The sequence below is a fragment of the Ictalurus punctatus genome, chromosome 17 (assembly GCF_001660625.3).
Source record: "Ictalurus punctatus breed USDA103 chromosome 17, Coco_2.0, whole genome shotgun sequence".
NCBI classification, from domain to species: domain Eukaryota; kingdom Metazoa; phylum Chordata; class Actinopteri; order Siluriformes; family Ictaluridae; genus Ictalurus; species Ictalurus punctatus.
In genome coordinates this window covers 24776255-24802505 of record NC_030432.2, presented here as the reverse complement: position 1 = coordinate 24802505, position 26251 = coordinate 24776255, and the positions used below count along the sequence as shown (strand labels likewise).

The 26251-nt window shown below is 41.8% G+C and overlaps 3 protein-coding genes across 3 annotated transcripts; all 3 read right to left on the bottom strand.

Annotated features, from left to right (window-relative positions):
* Positions 1–3226: 3226 nt before the first annotated feature.
* Positions 3227–4320, bottom strand: LOC100379177 (olfactory receptor 32C). The gene has a single exon (XM_017491199.3). The coding sequence runs from the start codon at positions 4301–4303 to the stop codon at positions 3227–3229; it is 1077 nt and encodes a 358-aa protein (XP_017346688.2). The 5' UTR covers positions 4304–4320.
* Positions 4321–10976: 6656 nt separating this feature from the next.
* On the bottom strand, positions 10977–11963 carry LOC100379176 (olfactory receptor 32B). The gene has a single exon (XM_017491196.1). The coding sequence runs from the start codon at positions 11961–11963 to the stop codon at positions 10977–10979; it is 987 nt and encodes a 328-aa protein (XP_017346685.1).
* Positions 11964–19762: 7799 nt separating this feature from the next.
* Positions 19763–20859, bottom strand: LOC100379178 (olfactory receptor 32D). Its single transcript, XM_017491198.3, has one exon. It carries the CDS (start codon positions 20848–20850, stop codon positions 19864–19866), a length of 987 nt encoding a protein of 328 aa, XP_017346687.1. The 5' UTR covers positions 20851–20859; the 3' UTR covers positions 19763–19863.
* Positions 20860–26251: the final 5392 nt, after the last annotated feature.

Here is a 26251-nt window from a genome sequence, read left to right as displayed (position 1 = left end):
CCAAACCTGACAACTGTCAAAGGAATAAAAGCGAAAAATATTGTAAAGTTGTTTAAATTTCATTTCACAATGTAGAGGAAGTCTACCAGAAATTCCAGAATTTTATTTTAATTTGCATTAACTGTTCTTAATTTTCAGTAAACTCCACTCTTATATAATTCAACATTAGGGGTTTATTAAGAATAACATGTAATGGCTAAAGTATACTGTATTTGTTGTTGCTTTATTTGTTTAAATAAACAGTGCAGCTGGACACTCAGTACGGTATGTGGAGTACTGAAACCTCTTTCTGCTGAACAAAATAAACAACTGCCATCAATCCATTCATTTACAGAAGTAGATTTTATACACCCAAATCATCTAAAACATTGTAGATAATTCAGTCTGAACATTTTACAGAAATTATTTGTCATTCTCTAATTGGCTACTAGGTTAATCTGTCCATTACCCTCCTACCATACCTAATCCCCAGCTTCGTTAAAATATATTTTATTTTAACAGATGACTGAATAGACATTACTTATATACACCATCCAAATTTTATATTGAAGCCAATTACATATTTATTATATATTACTCGGGCAAAATGAACCACTTTTGATTGTCACACAAGTGCAACCTACAATCACAAATGAGTGAGTATAAATATGAGAACTACACATGATAAAGTTTCTTTGTGTGGTGACCTGGGAAAATCCATTAAATTGCCCTGTGGTTGAATCCTGAATTAACAAAAATCAGGAACCAATATTTTTTCTGCATACAACATTCTTTAACATATCCACTTTAAGAAAACATACATGTATTTGTCCAAAATATTTAGAAAAGGTTTACCTATTTTCAAAACTTCCCTAAGCCTTTCCATGTACCCAATACAGGGAGGAAAAATACTCCTACTACCCAGGGGTGTAGCGCCAAATGTTGGGCCCTGGTCACAGAACCAAGGGGTGGGCCCCTCACTACACCAAATCCTCCCCAACCCATTTTAAATGCTACAATTTTAATTAATATTTTAAATAATTAATTTTAAAATAAATAAATAAATAAACAAACAAATAAATAATAAAACAACAGACTGTTTTATTTTCATGACTTTTTTTTTATTTGCACAGTCTATATTCAAAGGGTCAAAAACAAACTAGCAACATAACATAATATTAACAGAATATACATGACCTGCATATATTCTTTGAATCAAGCAATTCAAAATAACTTAGACTAAATAAGTTTATTTAAAGTATTAAATAAACTTTAAAACGTATATCCTTGACACATACTATAGGGTTTACAAGTAGGTACAGCTGCATGCTACCATTTATTTTACAAAGCCCACTGGTGAGATTTCATGTTGGCAATTTGAGCTGCCTATCAGCAAGTACCAAATTAAGGCAGTACTCTGTACTACCAGTACTGCAGAAAGGCTGGTATCGTTATATTTTTACAATTTCAGTATCGACTTGCTTCTGATGTACCGGTACTTTTGACAACACTACTATACTGAGAAAAAAAGGATCCGAACAGTTTTTCTCTTGCAAGTTGCATAACAAAGGCTCACTTTTCTTCTGGAAAAAAACAAACAAACAAACAAAAAAACTTGTCAGATACAGCTTTCTTTCCCTCTCTCTCCACCCCTTTCTTTTTTGATAACCCGAATTAGGCTTCATGTTTTGTAGTCCAGGTCTCCTTCCCACACCACAAGCTGAATTTGAGCGAGAGTGAAAATTTTATTCATATTGTTAACATGTCATTATACTAGCTATGTATCCATAGTCATGATGGATTATCAGTATACATTTTTGGGCCCCCCTCCGTGAGGGCTCCTGTTACTCCTGTTAATAGATGCACTGTTACCCCCTGTTCAACACCCCTGCTACTACCACCAAAGGCAAAGGAGAAGCATTTTTTAAAAATGATTTAAGACAGTCCTGCAGGTTTCTTTCATACACTACATGAACAGCTAAATACATCTATGCAATAAGTAGAGTTGAATTGACATAGGATTACCTTTATTTCTTTCTTTTTTTACATAGGTGTACAGCAAAGGCCTCCCACAAATTACTTTATTTTACACATTGACTTTCTCTCCTGTAGTAATGGAGAACCATGCTACATGGAAGAGGTTTTGCCACAAGGTGGCAGCAATAGACCAAAAATAACATTCTTTCTCAACTTTTGCATTATCCTGTACAGACATTAATTGATACAGACACTCACATGCAATTGTGTTTTCCAACTTTGTGGCAAAAGTTTTGGAAAGGCCTACATATGGGTGTGATGGTTAGTTGTCCATAAACCTATGGCCATATAGTGTACATACATGTGCATGGGATATAGTTAGAAGCATATACATACAGCATTTGCATTAAGGTCAGATAAGACATATTAGGATATCACTTTATTTATAAATATATCACATTCAGATGTATGTCCTCATATTTTGCATAGTTTTATGGATAAAATGTCAAATGTTAAAATTGCCAAATACATAGAAAGGTCTAAGAACCAGCAAAAAACACCCCCACCACCACAAAAATAAGAATTCAAAAATATGAATCATTATGTCATCTCACTACACATGTACTGTATGTCAGTGTTATAAGCTTAAAAACCTTACAAACTCCTATTGATCATCTCAATGTCTACCTAAAAAGCAGAAAAAGTACTACTAAAGTTAAAGCACTTATATCAATAATTAGCACATTGTAAACATAGTGTAAGGTAAGAATGTGGGTCAAAAACAGGTGTTTGTTTCATTGTTTGTTTGTGTTGCCTGTGTTTGCTGGTCTTAAGTATAGAGCAAACTGGTGTACCTTCTGTGAAAGGTCTATGAAAGGGAACCAGTTATGTTGGAAATGTTGAGTTCATTCAAGTACACAGTTTTCTAACTACACCTTTCTTACTTCAGTACTAGAAAGAAAGAAAGAAAGAAAGAAAGAAAGAAAGAAAGAAAGAAAGAAAAGTTCAGTGACTCCTTATCTAACCCCTGATGGTGTGAATATGTGGGTTTAAACAGGGGAACTACTAAAAGTTTTCATTTCAGCTAACTTGAACTCACAATTGAGTCATTTACATATCAAAACCAAATGATCAAACAAGTGTAATCAGGCAGGCTCCTGCTTGACTGGAATTAAGACCTAAAGACACACTGGTACATTTGAATAACCCTGCACTGTACAGTCCTTTGGCAATTGAGCTTTAAATGTAGAAAATACTAAACTGTTTTATATCACTTTGCTAAAGCATGCACTTGGGAAATTTTGGTGGTTTTCTTTTTAAGCATTTTCACTATAAAGACTCTGAAATCCTTTGTGTTCAAGACATAAATAATGGGATTTAACATGGGTGGAATAGTTCTTGATAATGAAGTATTAATTATCCTAGCATTAGGATGGAGAGAGAAAGTTAATGCAGCAAGGTACGTACCCACTATAGGTAGGAAAAACACTCCTACTACCAACAGGTGAGAGATGCAAGTTTTGAGTGCTTTAAGACGACTCTCCCATGTTGTAATCTTAGTTAAGGCCAGCAGAATGCCTATGTATGATAAGACTATAGCAGTCAATGGTGCATAGAGGTATACTGCAGTACACAGCTTAGCCATGAAGGAATTTATGCTGTTGTCATTACAAGCAATTGTATAAACTGGCCCATGGTCACAAAAAAAGCTCTTTATCTCATTGGTTTTACAGAATGAAAGTCGTGTAATAAAAACTACAGTTGTGCCAAATATAACAAGATTAAATACCCATATTGCTGTTAAAGTTGCAAACATGAAGGAGTTATTTACAATAGCATGGTATCTCAGAGGTAAACAAATGGCAATAAAACGATCATATGCCAGGGCAACAAGAGTTAATGCCTGTCCACCAGAAAAGAAAAAAGTAAAAAACATGTTAGTCAAACAAGCATCGTAGGATATGTACTGTGAATCAAAAAACAAAGTCTTCACAAGGCTAGGAATCAATGCATTTGTTTCACCAATGTCGGACAGTGCTAAATTAAAAATCCCCATGTATTTTGGAATATGCAGAGTTCGGTCAACTAATATCATGAAAAGGACTATTGAGTTACCACACAGTGAGATAATATAGATAAAAATTAAAAAAACAAAATAGTATTGGCTGAAAGGAATTCCAGAAAATCCACTGATGAAAAAGTACTCTGGACGCACAAATGATACATTTTGTAATAAACTGGAGTTCAAGGCACTCATGATGAAGATGTAGATTTTGTTCACGTCCTTTCCAGCCTGAAACAACAGACATAATGAAGTAAAACAGAAATAAGCATACACATTCAGCATACCCCAATTTGTTTACATTTACAGTGTACAGTTATAAACATGACAGCATGAAATGGTCATTAACATTTACATCACATATTAGTGGAGCTGTAGGAGTGAAAATTAGTTTTAATTATCAAATTATTATTGCTTTTTATTGAGCTCTACCTTATACCTTGTTGTACTGTAGTTTCAAGTTGGGTACATGCATTATATTCAGAGATGTTGGACCATATTTTCTCACGTGACAGCTCAGACCGTGATGTAAATATTGTACAACCCACCTGCTAATGTTCTTATTTCTCTGTTGGGAACCAGGGTCTGTGCACATACCACACATGCAAATTTATTTCCTACCTTACAGGAATGTAAACACCGCAAAAACATATTTAAGCAAGTGAAGCTATATTTAATAAAGGAAAAGTCATGGCATATTTCACATTATTATATTATTATACAGTCCCCTCTGAAACTGTTGGAATGGCAATGCCAACTTTTATGTAATCAAATATTAAGTGTTATTTACTTTAACATATAACTTTAATTTAATAACATGATCAGATTTTAGTTCCAATATAATACTGTGACCTTCAATCAGATATTTCTCTTCACCAGACAAGAGTTTCTTATCAATAACATGGTATACAAATGAAGAGTAACTGATTAAATGACATGTTCAGATTTGTTCAACAATTTGTTAAGTTGCATGCTTTGTACAAATGCACAAATGCATGCCGGATCGTGCTTCCTTCTAAGGCATATGACTAACAGCTTGAGTAGTGTAGAATAGCTAATATTCATTGATATTTTATAACATGAACGTCTTAACACACATTATTCTTACAGGCATTGAATCACTGGAAATCTCCAGCTCAGACTGAATGAACCACTGACTAAATCAATTATCTGAAATAGAGGGGAGTGAATCTCGGCTATCATTCTCATCCTCTCTACACTGAGTTGAGGAGGCTCAGGAGCACATTCAGGCACAGATTCATCTAGCCACATGCCTCAAAACATCTGGGGGGGGGGTGTGTCTCTTTTGTGCCATCAGCCATCATACTCCACAATGCAACAATACCCAATACTTCATACTCCACCGATTGAGTCTCACAGAAACACACACTCAACAGTCAATTGTCATTTCACAGATCTGAAACATGTATATACAGTATCTCACAAAAGTGAGTACACCCCTCACATTTTTGTAAATATTTGATTATATCTTTTCATGTGACAACACTGGAGAAATGACATTTTGCTACAATGTAAATTATTGAGTGTACAGCTTGTGCAACAGTGTAAATTTGCTGTCCCCTCAAAATAACTCAACACACAGCCATTAATGTCTAAACTGCTGGCAACAAAAGTGAGTACACCCCTAAGTGAAAATGTACAAATTGGGCCCAATTAGCCATTTTCCCTCCCCGGTGTCATGTGACTTGTTAGTGTGACAAGGTCTCAGGTGTGAATGGGGAGCAGGTGTGTTAAATTTGGTGTCATCGCTCTCACACTCCCTCATACTGGTCACTGGAAGTTCAACATGGCACCTCATGGCAAAGAACTCTCTGAGGATCTGAAAAAAGAATTGTTACCTTACATAAAGATGGCCAAGGCTATAAGAAGATTGCCAAGCCCCTGACACTGAGCTGCAGCATGGTGGCCAAGACCATACAGCGGTTTAACAGGACAGGTTCCACTCAGAACAGGCCTCGCCACGGTCGACCAAAGAAGTTGAGTGCATGTGCTCAGCGTCATATCCAGAGGCTGTCTTTGGGAAATAGACGTATGAGTGCTGCCAGCATTGCTGCAGAGGTTGAAGGGTTAGCCTGTTAGTGCTCAGACCATACACCACACACTGCATCAAATTGGTCTGCATGGCTTTCGTCCCAGAAGAAAGTCTCTTCTAAAGATGATGCACAAGAAAGCCCGCAAACAGTTTGCTGAAGACAAGCAGACTAAGGACATGGATTACTGGAACCATGTCCTGTGGTCTGATGAGACCAAGATAAACTTATTTGGTTCAGAGGGTGTCAAGCGTGTGTAGCAGCAACCAGGTGAGTAGTACAAAGACAAGTGTGTCAAGCATGGTGGTGGTAGTGTCATGGTCTGGGCCGCTGCATGAGTGCTGCCGGCGCTGGGGAGCTACAGTTCATTAAGGGAACCATGAATGCCAACATGTACTGTGACATACTGAAGCAAAGCATGATCCCCTCACTTCAGAGACTGGGCCGCAGGGCAGTTTTCCAGCATAATAACGACCATAAAAACACACCTCCAAGATGACCACTGCCTTGTTAAAGAAGCTGAGGGTGAAGGTGATGGACTAAACCCTATTGAGCATCTGTGGGGCAACCTCAAACGGATGGTGGAGGAGCACAAGGTGTCTAACATCCACTAGCTCCATGATGTTATCATGGAGGAGTGGAAGAGGACTCCAGTGGCAACCTGTGAAGCTCTGGTGAACTCCATGGACAAGAGGGTTAAGTCAGTGCTGGAAAATAATGGTGACCACACAAAATATTGACACTTTGGGCCCAATTTGGACATGTTCACTTAGGGGTGTACTCACTTTTGTTGCCAGCGGTTTAAACATTAATGGCTGTGTGTTGAGTTATTTTGAGGGAACAGCAAATTTACACTGGTACACAAGCTGTACACTCACTACTTTACATTGTAGCAAAGTGTCATTTCTTTAGTGTTGTCACATTAAAAATATAATCAAATATTCACAAAAATGTGAGGGGTGTACTCACTTTTGTGAGATACTGTAAATAGTGAGGATATTGCACATGTACTTATACAAACAGAACTCTAGCATATGTACATACACACAGATCTGTTTTATTGTTTCTATTATTTCTATTGTATAAATATTTATGGAAATTATTTTCTTTCTTGATGTTACTCATCCTACTTGTGCTGCTGTGTCAATTTGAATTTCCTCTACGGGGTTCAGTAAACGTACATCTAATCTTATCTTATCTTATCTTATATCAAAAATTATACAGTACAGCAAAAAAAGAATGTTATGAGCGTCCTAAGCAATTTTCTAATTCAAAATCTTTGAAAAGAAAGAGTCTTTGGTGGCATGAGATGAGACCCTTGCATAATTTTCTTTACCTTTGACCAAGTGTGATGTCCACCATAGGCAGTTCTCCACAAAGCTACCAGAGGGTTCTCTCCGATGCATTTTTGAATTTTTTCTTTGTGTATCTCATTCATTTCCTGTGTTCAGTTTCTTGTTATAGGCCCTGTCTAAAATGGCGCACTTCATGTGGACTTGCGGTCTCGTGGCCTTCAGTTGTGCATGCTCGCAAAGTCTACGATACGTAGTGTATCCCATTTCTGATTTTAGCACTAGTGAGGGTTCTCGCGAGGGCCCTCGATGTGGTCTTCAAAGAAGCTTCAATGAAGTTTGCTACCCAACAGACCTTGTGACAGACCAATAAGAAAGCAGAGGAGGAGTTTCGTTGACACGGGAAGCAGAGGAGGAGTGTGATTGCAGGTTGTAGCCAACATGACAGAAGAGTATTTTATGTGTATGTTTTTGTTTTATAATTAATAATGATTTACAATGTAATTCAACTGTAGCTCTAGCTTTTAGCAATATCTCATTATATAGTTTGAAGGTAAAAATGTGAAATTATAGCCAATTAAAATGGAATGGAACTTCAGGCTATGACCACTGTCAATGGTTTTCTGATAAAAACAATTCTGATGTCTCTGCATAGCAAGTCATCTGCCTAGCGTCACAGTGAAAACAGCAACAACCTGCAACATCTTCCTCTTTTCGGCATCACAACATCGTGTCCATCCCAAAGCCGTCTATTAATAACCACATCTACCTTGTGGACTCACGCCTTAGCACCCCATAGGTCTGCATTAGCTGACATCACCAAAGTGTGGACTCTGAGGAAGGCCACAAGGGCGGAGTGTGCCATTTGTGACAGGGCCATTGTGTCCCTATATAAATTATATGTTTTCATTCCTTACTTGCTCCTCAATCTTTAGCATCCCATATTTTCGTAGACTGTTGTTGCTGCTACTCGTCTATGTGCCATATCTTGTGATTATTTTGGTATGTAGTTCTTGATTGCTCAGTATATGTATCTTCTGTATTTTTATTTAGGTTGCATTTTATTTAATAAAGAAAAAGTCTTTATTTGCATCCGTCTCTAAATTGTTACACCAAGTTTCTTGGAGACACAGCCTTATCTTTACAGTTTCTTTACAGAGCCAGAGCCACTGGGAGCCCATGCAAGGGAGGCACAGAAGGCGAGTGTGGCAGCCCACCTCCCCCCACGGAGAGCAAGGGAGACCAGTCGGTGGAGTCCAAATGGTGAAGGTTCGGCAAAGCAGAAGTGGATGTGTTCACCTCTGAGGAGACAACACACTGCCCACTATGGTTCACCCTCACTCCTCCCTCACCATTGGGGCTGGACACCATGGTGCACATGTGGTTGAGGTCACGTCTGTTCGCTTTTCCCCGATCGCTCTGCTCCTACAAGTTCTAGAGAGAGTTCCCCAAGACCGTCTACATCGGCTGCTAGTAGCACCTTATAGGCCAGCTTGAATATGGTTCTCAGAGATAATTTCCCTGCTAGATGGCACTCCTTTGGAGATTCCTGTCTGCAGGGATCTACTGTCTCAAGCCGGAGTGCTGATTTATCAACCTCGGCTGGAACTATGGAAGCTGTGGCTATGGCCTCTGAGGGGCACCAGCTCATAGATTCTGGTCTTGCAACTGAAGTTGTAGAGACCATATTGAATACTAGAGCACCATTTATGAGGACATCGTATGCTTTCAAGTGGCAACTTTTTGTCTCGAGTTCATACAAGGATGTTTTTTCAGTTTTGTTGGCTCCTTCTACAATCAAGGTCTATGTGGCCACCATTTTGGCCAGCCATGCCCCTATTGATGGAGAATCTGTGGGGCAACATTCTCTAACATCTAACTTTCCTGGGACCTTTCTGTAGTACTGGAAGGTCTGTCAGGTGCCCCATTTGAGCCCTTAGAGTCAGCCTCAGAGAAGCTTCTGACACTAAATGTAGGTCTTCTGCTGGCCCTGACATTTCTCAAGCAAGTAGGAGATCTACAAGATCTGTCTGTTGTGCCTTCCTGCCTTGACTTTGCCCCTGGATTAATCAAGGCCTTCATTCATCCAAGGCTGGATTATATTCCTAAAATGTCTACGTCTGCTGCCCAGCAGGTAGTTTTGCAGTGTATCTGCTCTCCTCCATTCCTTACACTGGAACAAGAGAAACTGCACCTACTGTGACCAGTAAGGGCTCTCTGTACTTACATCCACCGATCTGGCCAGTGGCCGAAGAATGAGAAGTTGCTGGTCTGCTTTGGTGGTGACAGTAGAGGTGATGCTAAGTCGAAGCAGTGCATCTCTAATTGAATAGTGGAAGCAATCTCCATCAATTATGAGGCATGCGGTCTCGCTACACCTCTGGGCAAAAGGGCTAATTCCACTAGGGGGGTCGCCTCATCAAAGGCTTTGTGCAAAGTGTTACCCTTACAGGATGTGTATGCTGCATTAGGGTGGTCTACACTGCACACCTTCATTCAAGATTACAGCCTGGATATACATTCCACCCCGGGCTCGTGTCTTGCAGTGAACCTCTGGCTTGGATCTTTTGAACAGGCCATGCCCTCAGTATGACGGAGTGGGTATTCTCATTCCCACCGCATGAAGCTCATGCAACATTGAGTTCACTTTGAAAGGGAATGTCTGGGTTACTCATATAACCCTGACATATATAACCCAGGCCCTGGTCTGCAGTGTCTTCATAAGCATTCCACATCAAACTGTGAAATGTGGAATACTATGAAATTTGTTATGGCATGGTTCATCTAAATGTTGAGATTCTTCCGTTTACTATATTTAATAGTAATAAAAGAAAAAGTAATCAAATAAGGTGAAGTACTTTTCATTTCTAAAGTTCTTAAGTTTACTTAATATAAAGTCCTTTTTGTTTAATTTCCCAGAATAACTACATATAAATAACTATATCGTGATGTATATCGTTACCATGAAATTAAATCACATACCATGAAATACAATTTTGGTCATACCATCCACCCCTACTTCATGCAAATATTAATAGATAGTGGCAAAAGTAGAAAACAGAAATGTGTAATTCATAAAATAAATTACTGAAGACTGATCAGTTGTTCAGAATACAATACATTATACAATAGGGATCCCAATCTGGCGAATTCTGAACCAGCTGTTTAAGAACATTTGCAGCATAATAGAATATTAGAAGCAGCCATGTGGATACATTCATGCACATCCTGTGCTCTATGATGCATTCAGGAGCAATTACAAGTTTGCATCTGATGCCACACATCAGGATATCACTTTATTAACAAATAAAATTGGAGAGGGGGATAAACAGAGCTAAGCAGTAAATTTATACCATATCAAATAGGACGGGCTCCCCACTGCTAGGAATCAGAACATTTGTTTCACCAAAGTCTGATGGAGCTGAATTAAAAAATATATATATTGAGTTGTACTAGTTGTATGTAACAGAGTTGGGATAAATATATTTTTTAAAATAATGTATATTAATAATTAGTACATTTGCACATAGCTTTAACATACATATAACATGTTGAAGTAATAAAGTTGGGAATGGAAAATAGGCTTAAATGTAGAAAATACTAAACTGTTTTATATCACTTTGCTAAAGCATGCACTTGGGAAATTTTGGTGGTTTTCTTTTTAAGCATTTTCACTATAAAGACTCTGAAATCCTTTGTGTTCAAGACATAAATGATGGGATTTAACATGGGTGGAATAGTTCTTGATAGTGAAGTATTAATTATCCTAGCATTAGGATGGAGAGAGAAAGTTAATGCAGCAAGATACGTACCCACTATAGGTAGGAAAAATACTCCTACTACCAACAGGTGAGAGATGCAAGTTTTGAGTGCTTTAAGACGACTCTCCCATGTTGTAATCTTAGTTAAGGCCAGCAGAATGCCTATGTATGATAAGACTATAGCAGTCAATGGTGCATAGAGGTATACTGCGGTACACAGCTTAGCCATGAAGGAATTAATGCTGTTGTCATTACAAGCAATTGTATAAACTGGCCCATGGTCACAAAAAAAGCTCTTTATCTCATTGGTTTTACAGAATGAAAGTCGTGTAATCAAAACTACCAATGTGCCAATCATAACAAGATTAAATACCCATATTGCTGTTAAAGTTGCAAACATGAAGGAGTTATTTACAATAGCATGGTATCTCAGAGGTAAGCAAATGGCAATAAAACGATCATATGCCAGGGCAACAAGAGTTAATGCCTGTCCACCAAAAAAGAAAAAAGTAAAAAACATGTTAGCCAAACAAGCATCGTAGGATATGTACTGTGAATCAAAAAACAAAGTCTTCACAAGGCTAGGAATCAGTGCATTTGTTTCACCAAAGTCTGACAGTGCTAAATTAAAAATCCCCATGTATTTTGGAATATGCAGAGTTCGGTCAACTAATATCATGAAAAGGACTATTGAGTTACCACACAGTGAGATAATATAGATAAAAATTAAAAAAACAAAATAGTATTGGCTGAAAGGAATTCCAGAAAATCCACTGATGAAAAAGTACTCTGGACGCACAAATGATACATTTTGTAATAAACTGGAGTTCAAGGCATTCATGATGAAGATGTAGATTTTGTTCACGTCCTTTCCAGCCTAAAATAACAGACATAATGAAGTAAAACAGAGATAAGCATACACATTCAGCATATCCCAATTTGTTTATATTTACAGTATACAGTTATAAACATGACAGTATGAAATGGTCATTAACATTTCCATCACATATTAGTGGAGCTGTAGCAGTGAAAATTAGTTTTAATTATCAAACTATTATTACTCTTTATTCTGCTCTACCTTATACCTTGTTGTACTGTAGTTTCAACTGGTGTTCATGCATTATATTCAGAGATGTTGGACCATATTGTCTCACGTGACAGCTCAGACTGTGATGTAAATATTGTACAACCCACCTGCTAGTGTTCTTATTTCTCTGTTGTGAACCAGGGCCTGTGCACATACCACACATGCAAATTTATTTCCTACCTTACAGGAATGTAAACACCGCAAAAACATATCTAAGCAAGTGAAGCTATATTTAATAAAGGAAAAGTTATGTCATATTTCACATTATTATATTATCATACAGTCCCCTCTGAAACTATTGGAATGGCAATGCCAACTTTTATGCAATCAAATATTAAGTGTTATTTACTTTAATTTATTCCAAGACTCATCTCTTACTATAGTTTTGCTCACCTAAAAATTGGGCAGTCTGAAATAAAAGGTTCTATGTTTTATGTTGTTTACATATTTACTCATTTTAAGGTTTACATTATCTTGTTCTGTTGGCATGTCACGTACCGTGACGGAGCGGAGATAGGACGGATGCAAGTGCAGTATGAACAGTTGTTTATTTTAAAAGAGAGACAGGCAGACAAATCCAAAACGTGATCCAAAAATGTAATCCAAAACAGGCACAGGTCAGGCGATCGGCAAACAGGCATACACAGGGTTAAACATGAAACAAGGTCGTGGTCACGGAAAACAGGGTCGATAAACAAAACGAGAAACATGAACTGTGACGAGGAACTGGGAGCGGATAATCCAGCGTGAACTAATTAAACATGGACCGTGACTATGACTACTAAACGAACTAATCTAACTCTACGATAATCTTCCGCGTTGTGTGCTGGGAGCCGTGCGGTATATATGTGGACATGATCAGCGTCTAAACTGCTAGCAGCTGAGGGCAATACAGACACACGTGAAATCCCAGCCAATGACAGAACAGGGAGGAGACATGACAGAAACAAACAAAACACACGTGTCCAGATGTCACTACTGTCAACAATGGAAAAGCAGGTGCTCGCGCATTCGCGCTTAGAGCACGCGGCTTCAAGGGGGACTCATGACAGAACCCCCCCCAAAGGCACTGCTCCCGGAGTGCCATGAGTCATCCCATTTCATTGGCGGCCCCGGCCCCCTGGGCTGAATGTCCCAAGCAGAGCCAGTAAACCGCACGGTGTTCTTGGTGGGGCAGGGAAGCGGAGCGACGTCCCTGGCTGAACAGGGAGGCAGAGCAACGACCACAGCCGGGCAGACAGGCTGAGCAAAGTCCTCGGCGGAGCATGAAAGCGGATCGACAACCACAGCCGGGCGGGCAGGCTGAGCGAAGTCCTCGGCGGAGCATGAAGGCAGAGCGACAACCACAGCCGGGCAGACAGGTTGAGCGAAGTCCTCGGCGGAGCATGAAGGCAGAGCGATGACCTCGCCGGAGCAGGGACGGAGAGCGATGTCCTCGGCGGAGCAGGGAAGCAGAGCGACGTCCTCGGCGGAGCAAGGAAGCAGAGCAACATTCACAGCAGGGCAGGCAGGCTGAGTGAAGCCCTCGGCGAAGCAGAAAGCAGAGCGATGTCCTCGGCTGAACAGGGAAACAGAGCACTGTACTCAGCAGAGCAGGGATGCAGGGCGACGTACTCGTCGGAGCATGAAAGCGGAGCGACGTCCCCGGCTGAACAGGTAGGCAGAGCGACAACCACATCTGGGCAGACAGGCTGAGTGACATCCACAGCCAGGCAGACAGGCTGAGCGAAGTCCTCGGCAGAGCAGGAAATCAGAGTGACGTTTTCGGCTGAACAGAGAAACAGAGCAACGACCTCAGCTGAACAGGGAGGCTGAGCGACAGCCACAGCTGAACAGGGAGGCTGAGCGATGTCCACAGCTGAACAGGGAGGCTGAGGCTCTGAGGTCACCAGGTGAACCTTGGCCATGGGCGGATCTTGGGTGGCCGTGTCGGTAGACTCGGGCATGAGCAGAACTTGGCTGTGCGTGTCAGCAGACTCGGGCATGAGCACAACTTGGCTGTGTGTGTCAGCAGACTCGGGCGTGAGCACAACTTGGCTGTGCGTGTCTGCAGACTCGGACATGAGCAGAACTTGGCTGTGCGTGTCAGCAGACTCGGACATGAGCAGAACTTGGCTGTCCCCGTCAGCTGACTTGGGCGTGAACATAACTTGGTTGGTTAGGTCATCAGACGTAGACATGACCAGAGCTTGGTTGTTTGTTTCAGCAAACTCAGGCGTGAGCAGAACTTGGTCGAATGGTTCTTCTGACTCTGGCGTGAGCATAACTTGGTGGGTCAGGTCATCAGACGTAGACATGAGCAGAGCTTGGTTGTTTGTTTCAACAGACACTTGGTTGTGCATGTCAGCAGACATGGATGTGAACAGAGCTTGGTTGTCCGTGTAAGCAGACTCGGGCTTTGGCAGAACTTGGGTGGTCGTGTCGGTAGTCTTGGGCATGGGCTGAACTTGGGCGACCGGGTCAGTAGACTCGGGCTTGAGCAGAACGTGGTCGGCCGTGTCGTTAGACTTGCGCGTGAGCAGAACGTGGTCGGCCATTTCAGTAGACTCAGGCATGAGCAGAACTTGGTCGGCCATATCAGTAGACTCAGGCGTGAGCAGAATGTGGTCGGCCATGTCAGTAAACTTGGGTGTGAGCAGAATGTGGTCGGCCATGTCAGTAAACTTGGGTGTGAGCAGAATGTGGTCGGCCATGTCAGTAGACTTGGGCGTGAGCAGAACTTGGTCGGCCATATCAGTAGACTTGGGCGTGAGCAGAACTTGGTTGGCCGTATCAGTAAACTTGGGTGTGAGCAGAATGTGGTCGGCCATGTCAGTAGACTTGGGCGTGAGCAGAACTTGGTTGTTAGGCTTAGATATCTGCGGAACTTGGTCAACTGGATCAGCAGGCTTGGACGTGACATCAGGAACTTGAGACTTGACTTGGATTTCAGAGACTGGAGACATGACTTGGACTTCAGAGACTGGAGACTTGACTTGGACTTCAGAGACTAGAGACTTGACTTGGACTTGGACCTCAGGGACTTGAGACTTGACTTGGATTTCAGAGACTTGAGACTTGACTTGGACTTGGACCTCAGGGTTGAGCTCCGGTGCTGGAGCCTCCCTATTGACCTCTAGCTGGAGCTCGGCAGGAGATCCCACCTTGTGGGTCTCAGGTTCGAGCTCTGAGGTTGCCAGGTTGACCTCAGGCTGGAGCTCCGGAGCTGAGACCTCCCCGTAGGTCTCGTGCTGGAGCTCTGAGGCTGCCATGTGGACCTCTGGCTGGAGCTCGGCGGGTGAGACCTCCTCGTGGGTCTCAGGTTCGAGCTCTGAGGTCGCCAGGTTCACCTCCAGCTGGGGCTCAGGTGCTGAGACCTCCGACGGGCGCTCCGAGGTCACCCTGTTGACCCCAGGCTGGATCTCTGCACGGACTCTCCGGGGGAGTTTCTTATGCTCCCGCCAGCTTCTCTTGAAGCATTCCTGAGAGCAATAGAATGCTTCCTGGAGACCCAGTTTTTTGCAGGTAGGGCATTGTAGCTTGGTCTCCCTCCTGCAGCCCTCAGACATGCATGTTGGTGCCACCTCCTCCACGTTGGCTGGAACCTGAAGCGGATCGGTGGAATCTGACCTGTCAATCCCCTCATAATAGAGGTTAAAGGGCAGGTGAGGCTGGGGCTGTCCATTGACTCTCCACCCCAGTAAATCCAGACCATGAAGCTGTCCTGGTTGAGTGAACTCCTCCATAAAAAGTTCTGCAAATTGAGTGACATCCTGCAGGGCAGAGGACTCAGTGCTCATCAGCTGCTCCGCCCAGTCACAGGTCGGACCGCAAAACCTGGACACCAAGAACCCGATCCACTGTCTCTTAGTAGGCTTGGGGTACGCCAGGCTGCAGAAATATTCCTGGCAGCTGAAGAGGAACTCCAGCGGGTAGCTCCCCAATCCCGCTGTCTCTGGCGGCAGTTCAACGGCGTACCGCTGAGGGAACTGCACGGACAAGAAATGCGGCCAGCAATCGGAACATTTCTCGATAATGTATTGTCCTGCTACTCCCATTATAGCGTGATGTCTCCCCTGTCCTCCTGCTGCATCCATGTTATGGCGGAAGATTCTGTCACGTACCGTGACGGAGCGGAGATAGGACGGATGCAAGTGCAGTATGAACAGTTGTTTATTTTAAAAGAGAGACAGGCAGACAAATCCAAAATGTAATCCAAAAACGTAATCCAAAACAGGCACAGGTCAGGCGATCGGCAAACAGGCATAAATAGGGTTAAACATGAACCAAGGTCGTGGTCACAGAAAACAGGGTCGATAAACAAAACGAGAAACATGAACTATGACGAGGAACTGGGAGCGGATAATCCAGTGTGAACTAACTCTAAACATGGACTGTGACTATGACTACTAAACAAACTAATCTAACTCTACGATAATCTTCCGTGTTGTGTGCTGGGAGCCGTGCGGTATATATGTGGACATGATCAGCGTCTAAACTGCTAGCAGCTGAGGGCAATACAGACACACGTGAAATCCCAGCCAATGACAGAACAGGGAGGAGACATGACAGAAACAGAAACAAAACACACGTGTCCAGATGTCATTACTGTCAACAATGGAAAAGCAGGTGCTCGCGCATTCGCGCTTAGAGCACGCTGCTTCAAGGGGGAATCATGACATGGCAGATATTAAAATAAGTAGGTATGGATAATAAGGGCGCAAGGTGGCTTAGTGGTTAGCCTCACACCACCAGGGTCGGGGTTCATTCCTGCGGCTCTGTGTATGCGGAGTTTGCATGCTCTCCCTGTGCTGTGGGGGTTTCCTCTGGGTACTCTGGTTTTCTCCCCGGTTTCCTCCCAAAGACATGCATGATAGGCTGATTGGCGTGTCTGTAGTATATGAATGTGTGTATGACTGTGTGCCCTGCGATGAACTGGCACCCTGTCTAGGGTGTACCCCGCCTTGTGCCCGATGGGATAGGGTCCAAGTTCCCCTGCGATCCTGAAAAAGGAATAAGTGGTTGAAGATGGATGGATGGTATGGATAATAAAGAGAAAATTTAGTTGAATTTGCCTATATCTTTATTGCTCAGAGATATGTTATTGTAGTGAGGTATCATTAAATAAATCTTCAAGATCAGCAACAGTTGACTCAGGAGGTAAAGTAAGATCTGGGAGATCAAGAAATGTATTGTAGAACAATAAAAGTTGCAAATATAAAGAAAAAAAAATGTACATTTACACAAGGGTGTGCAGAACATGCAGGCTTCAGAAATCACAGTTATAGAATTGCCAAGCATCATTCTTAGTATGCTGTTGACCTCATTGTAATGCATTGCTCATGCATAATAGGTTTATTGTGGACCTATTGATAGACATTAGACTTTAGTTCCCATATAATATTGAGAACTTAAATCAGATATTTCTCTTCACCAGACAAGAGTTTCTTATTAATAACATGGTATACAAATGAAGAGTAACTGATTAAATTATATGTTCAGATTGCCTGATGCATGCCGGATCGTGCTTCCTTCTAAGGCATATAACTAACAGTTTGAGTAGTGTAGAATAGCAAATATTCATTGATATTTTATAACATGATTGTATGTCCATGTTTAGGAGAATTTGTTTTAACACACATTACTCTTACAAGCATTGAAACACTGAATGAATCACTGACTAAATTGATTATCTGAAATAGAGGGGAGTGAATCTCGGCCATCATTCTCATCCTCTCTACACTGAGGTGAGGAGGCTCAGGAGCACATTCAGCCACAGATTCATCCAGCCACATGCCTCAAAACATCTGGGGGGGGGGGGGGGGGGGCTCTTTCGTGCCATCAGCCATCATACTCCACAATGCAACAATACCTAGTACCTCATACTCCACAGATTGAGTCTTACAGAAACACACACTCAACAGTTAATTGTCATTTCAAATATCTTAAACATGTATATAAATACTGAGGATACTGCACATGTACTTATACAAATAGAACTCTAGCATATGTACATACACACAGATCTGTTTTATTCTTTCTATTATTTCTATTGGATAAATATTTATGGAAATTATTTTCTTTCTTGATGTTACTCATCCTACTTGTGCTGCTGTGTCAATTTGAATTTCCCCTATGGGGGTTCAATAAATGTACATCTTATCTTATCTTATATCACAGATTATACAGTACATGAAAAAGAATGTTATGAGTGTCCTAAGCAATTTTCTAATTCAAAATCTTTGAAAAGAAACAGTCTTTGGTGGTATAAGATGAGATCCTTGCATAATTTTCTGTGCCTTTCTGTGACCACTTTGAAAGGGAATGTCTGGGTTACACATATAACCTTGTTCCTTGAGAAAGGAATTAGATCTTGCATAGCTTTCTCATACTGGGGCATGCCTGTGAATTGTGTCTTCGCTTCAGATAATAGAGGCTGACTGCACTGTTCACAGGTGTCATTTTTATATCAAGCGACGTGCTTAATTGCCACGTCACCTGAGCACTGCAGGCCTATAAATAGGCATGATGTTACACAAGCTTCAGATACTGGTCACGTGCGAGGGCGCTTCCCACAGCATGAAGCTCACGCAACATCTCATTCCCTTCTCAGGAACAAGGCTACAAATCTGCTGTATGACTTTTTTGTATTGTCAAGGAACTCCATGGTTGAACTTGCATGCAGCATGTGTTCCAAAAAAGTATTGTCATGCAATGTTGTGAAATTGAGGTTCCTAATTATGTTGATATCTGAAAATATGCAACCTAACCCAGGCCCTGGTTTGCAGTGTCTTCAAATGCATTCCACATCAAACTGTGAAATGTGGAATACTGTAAAATTTGTTATGGTATGGTTCATCTAAATGTTGAGATTCTTTCATTTACTATATTTAATAGTAATAAAAGAAAAAGTAATGAAATAGGGTGAAGTATTTTCATTTCCATAGTTTTTAAGTTTAGTTAATATAAAGTCCTTTTTGTCAAATTTCCCAGAATAACTACATATAAATAACTATATCGTTACCATGAAATAAAATCACTCATACCATGAAATAGAATTTTGGTCATACCGTCCACCCCTACTTCATAGAAATATTAATAGATAGTGGCAAATTAAAAAACAGAACTGTGTCATTCATAAAATAAATTACTGAAGACTGATCAGTTGTTCAGAATACAATACGTTATACAATAAGGATCCAAATCTGGCGAATTCTGAACCAGTTGTTTAAGAACATTTGCAGCATAGTAAAATATTAGAAGCAGCCATGTGGATATATTCATGCACATCCTGTGCTCTATGATGCATTCAGGAGCAATTACAAGTTTGCATCTGATAGCACACATCAGGATATCAGTTTATTAACAAATAAAATTGGAGAGACAAACAGTAAATTTATACAGTAGAATCAAAAAGGACGGGCTCCCCAGGGCTAGGAATCAGAACATTTCTTTCACCAAAGTCTGATGGAGCTGAATTAAAAAAAAAAGAAAAAAAAAAAAAGAGTTGTGCTAATTGTATGTAATAGAGTTGGGATAAATATATATTTAAAATAATGTATATTAATAATTAGCACATTTTCACATAGCTTTAACATACGTATAACATGTTGAAGTAATAAAGTTGGGAATGGAAAATAGACTTTAAATGTAGAAAATACTAAACTGTTCCATATCACTTTGCTAAAGCATGCACTTGGGAAATTATGGTGGTTTTCTTTTTAAGCATTTTCACTATAAAGACTCTGAAATCCTTTGTGTTCAAGACATAAATAATGGGATTTAACATGGGTGGAATAGTTCTTGATAATGAAGTATTAATTATCCTAGCATTAGGATGGAGAGAGAAAGTTACTGCAGCAAGGTACGTACCCACTATAGGTAGGAAAAACACTCCTACTACCAACAGGTGAGAGATGCATGTTTTGAGTGCTTTAAGACGACTCTCCCATGTTGTAATCTTAGTTAAGGCCAGCAGAATGCCTATGTATGATAAGACTATAGCAGTCAATGGTGCATAAAGGTATACTGCAGTACAGAAGTATGCCATGAAGGAATTAATGCTGTTGTCATTACAAGCAATTGTATAAACTGGCCCATGGTCACAAAAAAAGCTCTTTATCTCATTGGTTTTACAGAATGAAAGTCGTGTAATAAAAACTACAGTCGTACCAATTATAACAACATTAAATACCCATATTGCTATTAAAGTTACAAACATGAAGGAGTTATTTACAATAGCATGGTATCTCAGAGGTAAGCAAATGGCAATAAAACGATCATATGCCAGGGCAACAAGAGTTAATGCCTGTCCACCAGCAAAGAAAAAAGTAAAAAACATGTTAGCCAAACAAGCATCATAGGATATGTACTGTGAATCAAAAAACAAAGTCTTCACAAGGCTAGGAATCAACGCATTTGTTTCACCAAAGTCTGACAGTGCTAAATTAAAAATCCCCATGTATTTTGGAATATGCAGAGTTCGGTCAACTAATATCATGAAAAGGACTATTGAGTTACCACACAGTGAGATAATATAGATAAAAATTAAAAAAACAAAATAGTATTGGCTGAAAGGAATTCCAGAAAATCCACTGATGAAAAAGTACTCTGGACGCACAAATGATACATTTTGTAATAAACTGGAGTTCAAGGCACTCATGATGAAGATGTAGATTTTGTTCACGTCCTTTCCAGCCTGAAACAACAGACATAATGAAGTAAAACAGAAATAAGCATACACATTCAGCATACCTCAATTTGTTTACATTTACAGTGTACAGTTATAAACATGACAGCATGAAATGGTCATTAACATTTACAACACATATTAGTGGAGCTGTAGCAGTGAAAATTAGTTTTAATTATCAAATATTATTACTCTTTATTCAGCTCTACCTTATACCTTGTTGTACTGTAGTTTCAAGTTGGGTACATGCATTATATTCAGAGATGTTGGACCATATTTTCTCACGTGACAGCTCAGACCGTGATGTAAATATTGTACAACCCACCTGCAAATGTTCTTATTTCTCTGTTGGGAACCAGGGCCTGTGCACATACCACACATGCAAATTTATTCCCTACCTTACAGGAATGTAAACACCGCAAAAACATATCTAAGCAAGTGAAGCTATATTTAATAAAGGAAAAGTTATGTAATATTTCACATTATTATATTATTATACAGTCCCCTCTGAAACTGTTGGAATGGCAGTGCCAATTTTTATGCAACCAAATATTAAGTGTTATTTACTTTAATTTATTTCAAGATTCATCTGTTACTATACTTTTGCTCACCTAAAAATTGGGCAGTCTGATATAAAAGGTTCTATGTTTTATGTTGTTTACATATTTACTAATTTCAAGGTTTACATTATCTTGTTATATTGGCAGATATTAATATAAAGAGGAAAGGATAATAAAGATGTTATGCCAGTAGCACAGCCAGTCAACCTCGTTGCTACCGGGTGAGTCCTATGCAGTTAAATAATTCTCATGTCTTTGTCTTACCTGTGGTGATTGGACATTCTGGCCAGTCTTTTGTACTTACAGCGCTCATCGACTCCAGACCAGCTGAGAACTTCGTAGATGAGCGGATGGCGCGGACTCTCAGCCTTCCCATACCATACGGCCCATGCTTCAGCCTCATGAGGTTAAGTCCATCGATCCGTCTCCAATAGGAGGCGGGGTCATATCACACTGCACAGTGCCGATCAACCTTCAAGTCAGTGCCTTTCACCATGAGACCATCGTCCTCTACATTATAGTTTCCACTAGGCACCCCATCATTCTCGGTCTCCCTTGGCTCGAACGTCACAACCCTCAGTTATCGTGGGAGGACAAACAGGTTACCAAGTGGTCCCCCTACTGTCTACAACACTGCCTGATGGGCCCTCTGGTTCCTGTGGCCACCACAACAATGGAGAGTCCTCTAGCTCGTGTCCGTGTCACAGTCCTGCCAGAATATCACGACCTCAGCGAGGTGTTCAGCAAGGAAAGGGCAAGCAGCTTACCACCACACAGACCCTACGACTGCACCATAGACCTCCTCCCCAGAGCTAGCCCACCATGGGGCTGAATATACCCGCTCTCCCAAGCAGAACATTGGGCCATGGAGGAGTACATTCAGGAGGCTCTCCAGCAGGGGTATATTCAGCCATCCACGTCTCCCGCGTCTGCTGGTTTCTTTTTTTGTAGAGAAAAAATGGGGGCCTTCGGCCATGCATCGATTATCGAGGTCTCAATCAGGTAACAGTGAAGTACCGATATCCCCTGCCTCTAGTGCCCGCAGTCCTTGAAAAGCTAAGGTCTGTGACCTTTTTCACGGAACTAGACTTACACAGCGCGTACAACTTGATCCACATCAGGGAGGGAAATGAGTGGAAGACGGCCTTTAGCACCACCTCTGGGCACTACGAGTACTTGGTCATGCCGTATGGGCTCGCTAACGCCTCCTCCGTATTCCAGAATCTCATCAACAACGTCCTGAGGGACATGCTGGGGTGGCGCATTATCGCCTATATTGATGATATCCTAATTTACTCGACATCCTTTGAGGAACATACCAAGCATGTCCGACAAGTGTTGCTCTGCTTGCTACAATATCAGCTGTATGTAAAAGCTGAGAAGTGCGAGTTCCACCAGCGCACCATCTCTTTTCTGGGGTATGTCATTAGTCCGAAAGGGGTCGCCATGGGCAAACGCAAAGTTCAAGCAGTGGTGGAATGGCCCATTCCCCGAACCATCAAGGAATTGCAACGTTTCCTTGGCTTCGCAAACTTTTATCAGCGATTCATACGAGACTTCAGTAAAATAGCACAACCCTTGACATCCCTCCTGTGGGGGAAACCACGGCGACTCCTTTGGGACCCCAACGCCCACGAGTCTCTGGTTAAGCTTAAGCGGGCATGCATTACAGCCCCCATTCTCCAATTAGTTATCAGCCACCTTTGTTCCCCTGGAACACTTCCCCCACTGACTCACCAGCAGTAGATGAGTGGTTTCGCCGGAGTGAACAGGTCTGGGAACGCCCCCATCAACAGTTGGTACAGGCCGCCTGCACCGCCAAACAAAGGGCGGACAGGCGCCGTGGGAGTCACCACAACTATCAACCTAGAGACAGGGTATGGCTTTCCACGAAAGACCTAAAGTCGCCACTCCTGAGCAGTAAACTGAGACCCAAGTATATTGGCCCCTTCCTGATCCTGAAGCAGGTTAACGAAGTCACGTACCACCTGCACCTGCCCAAACACAGCCGTAACGCCCCATTGTTCCATGCCTCCCTCCTCAAGCCAGTGATAGCAGGTCCCCTGGCCACTGCGGTTCCGGAGAACTCCCCACCGGAACCGCTAGAGATTGAGGGCCACCCAGCATACCGTGTTCGCAAGATCTTGGACTCCAGACATAGGAGAGGAGGACTCGAGTATCTGGTGGACTGGGAGGGGTATGGCTCAGAAGAGCAGTGTTGGGTTCCATCCCGGGACATTCTGGACGCAAACTTGCGGAGATGTCCATGCTGACCGGATAGAAGAGGAAGACCTTGGAGGTATTCAGCTCCCGGAGTGAGCCCTTTTGGGGGGGGGGGGCTCTGTTACGCCACGGCGAACTTGCGGTCACAGAGCTGACAAGAACTACATTTCCCAGCCACGCCTGCGCTTGAGTTCGCCAGAGTACTGAGTGTGAACACCTGTGTTACACCCAAGGTTATATAAGCCTTTGTTAGCGCCAGCACGTCGCAAAGTAAAAGCTCAGTACCCTTAACGCTGCCGTTGTACCAAGCCTTAGATCTACGCATTGGATTTTCACGGTTTACGGACTTACTTCTCGTTTTCGCATTACGATTCCCGGGATAACCCCTTTTGATATTGTTTTCGGACTTCGCACTTTGTTGTGAACCTCGTCTTCTGGTTGCTGACCTGCCCGCGTTTGTCTCCACTCTCGGTAACATAACAAAAGAGAAATTTTAGTTGAATTTGCCTATATTTTTGTCTATATCTTTATTGCTCAGAGATATATGCTATTGTAGTGAGGTATCATTAAATAAATCTACAAGATTCAATAAAAAGAAATGTATTGTAGTACAATAAAATGAGGTCATTGCTTTTCCCCAATTGCTCTGCTCCCACATGTTCTAGCAAGAGTTCCCAAAGACTGTCTACATCTGCTGCTAGTAGCACCTTATAGGCCAGCTTGAATATGGTTCTCAGAGATAATTTCCCTGCTAGATGGCACTCCTTTGGAGACTCCCATCTGCAGGGATCTACTGTCTCAAGCCGGAGTGCTGATTTATCAACCTTGGCTAGAACTATGGAAACTGTGGCTATGGCATCTGAGGGGCACCAGCTCATAGATTCTGGTCTCGCAGCTGAGGTTGTAGAGATCATATTGAATACTTGAGCACCGCCCATGAGGAAATTGTATGCTTTCAAGCAGCAACTTTTTGCCTCGAGTTCATACAAGGATGTTTTTTCAGTTTGGTTGACTCCTTCTACAATCAAGGTCTATGTGGCCACCATTTTGGCCAGCCATGCGCCTATTCATGGAGCCTCTGTGGGGCAACATTCTCTAACATCTCACCTTCCTGGGACCTTTCTGTGGTACTGGAAGGTCTGTCAGGTGCCCCATTTGAGCCCTTAGAGTCAGCCTCAGAGAAGTGTCGGACACTATAGGTAGCTCTTTTGCTGGCCCTGACATTTCTCAAGTGAGTAGGAGATCTACAAGCTCTCTCTGTTGCCACTTTCTGCCTTGACTTTGCCCCTGGATTAGCCAAGGACTTCCTTTATCCTAGGCTGGATTATATTCCTAAAATGTCTACGTCTGCTGCCCAGCTGGTGGTGTTGCAGGCTTTCTGCACCTCTCCATTCCTTACAACGGAATAAGAGAAATTGCACCTACTGTGATCAGTAAGGGCTCTCTGTACTTACATCCACCGCTCTGGCCAGTGGCCTAAGTCTGAGTAGTTGCTGGTCTGCTTTGGTGGTGACAGTAGAGGTGATGCTATGTCAAAGCAGCACATCTCTAATTGGATAGTGGAAGCAATCTCTATCACTTATGAGGCATGCGGTCTCACTATGCCTCTGGGCATAAGGGGTCATTCCACTAGGGGTGTCGTGTCCTCAAAGGCTTTGTCCAAAGTGGGTACCCTTACAGGATGTGTATGCTGTGGTATGGTGGTCTACACCGCACACCTTCATTCAAGATTACAGCCTGAATATACATTCCACCCAGGGCTCAAGTGTCTTGCAGTGAACCTCGGGCTCGGATCTTTTGAACAGGCCATGCCCTCAGTGTGACGCAGTGGGTATTCTTATTCCCACAGCATGAAGCTCATGCAACATTGAGTTCACTTTGAAAGGGAATGTCTGGGTTACACATATAACCCTGTTCCTTGAGAAAGGAATGAGATGTTGCATAGCTTTCTCATACTGGGGCATGCCTGTGAATTGTGTCTTCGCTTCAGATAATAAAGATTGACTGCACTGTTCACAGGTGCCATTTTTATATCATATATGCTTAATTGCCACGGCACCTGAGCACTGCAGGCCTATAAATAGGCATGATGTTACACAAGCTTCAGATACTAGTCACGTGCGAGGGTGCTTCCCACAGCACAGCACGTCCCATTCCCTTCTCAGGAACAAGGCTACAGATGTGCTGTATGATTTTTTTGTATTGTCAAGGAACTCCATGGTTGAACTTGCATGCAGCGTGTGTTCCAAAAAAGTATTGTCGTGCAATATTGTGAAATTGAGGTTCCTAATTATGTTGATGTCTGAAAATATGAAACCTAACCCAGGCCCTGGTTTGCAGTGTCTTCAAATGCATTCCACATCAAACTGTGAAATGTGGAATACTGTGAAATTTGTTATGGTATAGTTCATCTAAATGTTGAGATTCTTTAATTTACTATATTTAATAGTAATAAAAGAAAAAGTAATGAAATAAGGTGAAGTACTTTTCATTTCTAAAGTTTTTAAGTTTACTTAATATAAAGTCCTTTTTGTCAAATTTTCCAGAATAACTACATATAAATAACTATATCGTGATATATATCGTTACCA

Bases quoted from the DNA above. Each gene is read 5' to 3' on its own strand.
- LOC100379177 (XM_017491199.3), bottom strand. From the start codon at position 4,303: ATGCTGAATGTGTATGCTTATTTCTGTTTTACTTCATTATGTCTGTTG.
- LOC100379176 (XM_017491196.1), bottom strand. From the start codon at position 11,963: ATGAATGCCTTGAACTCCAGTTTATTACAAAATGTATCATTTGTGCGT.
- LOC100379178 (XM_017491198.3), bottom strand. From the start codon at position 20,850: ATGAGTGCCTTGAACTCCAGTTTATTACAAAATGTATCATTTGTGCGT.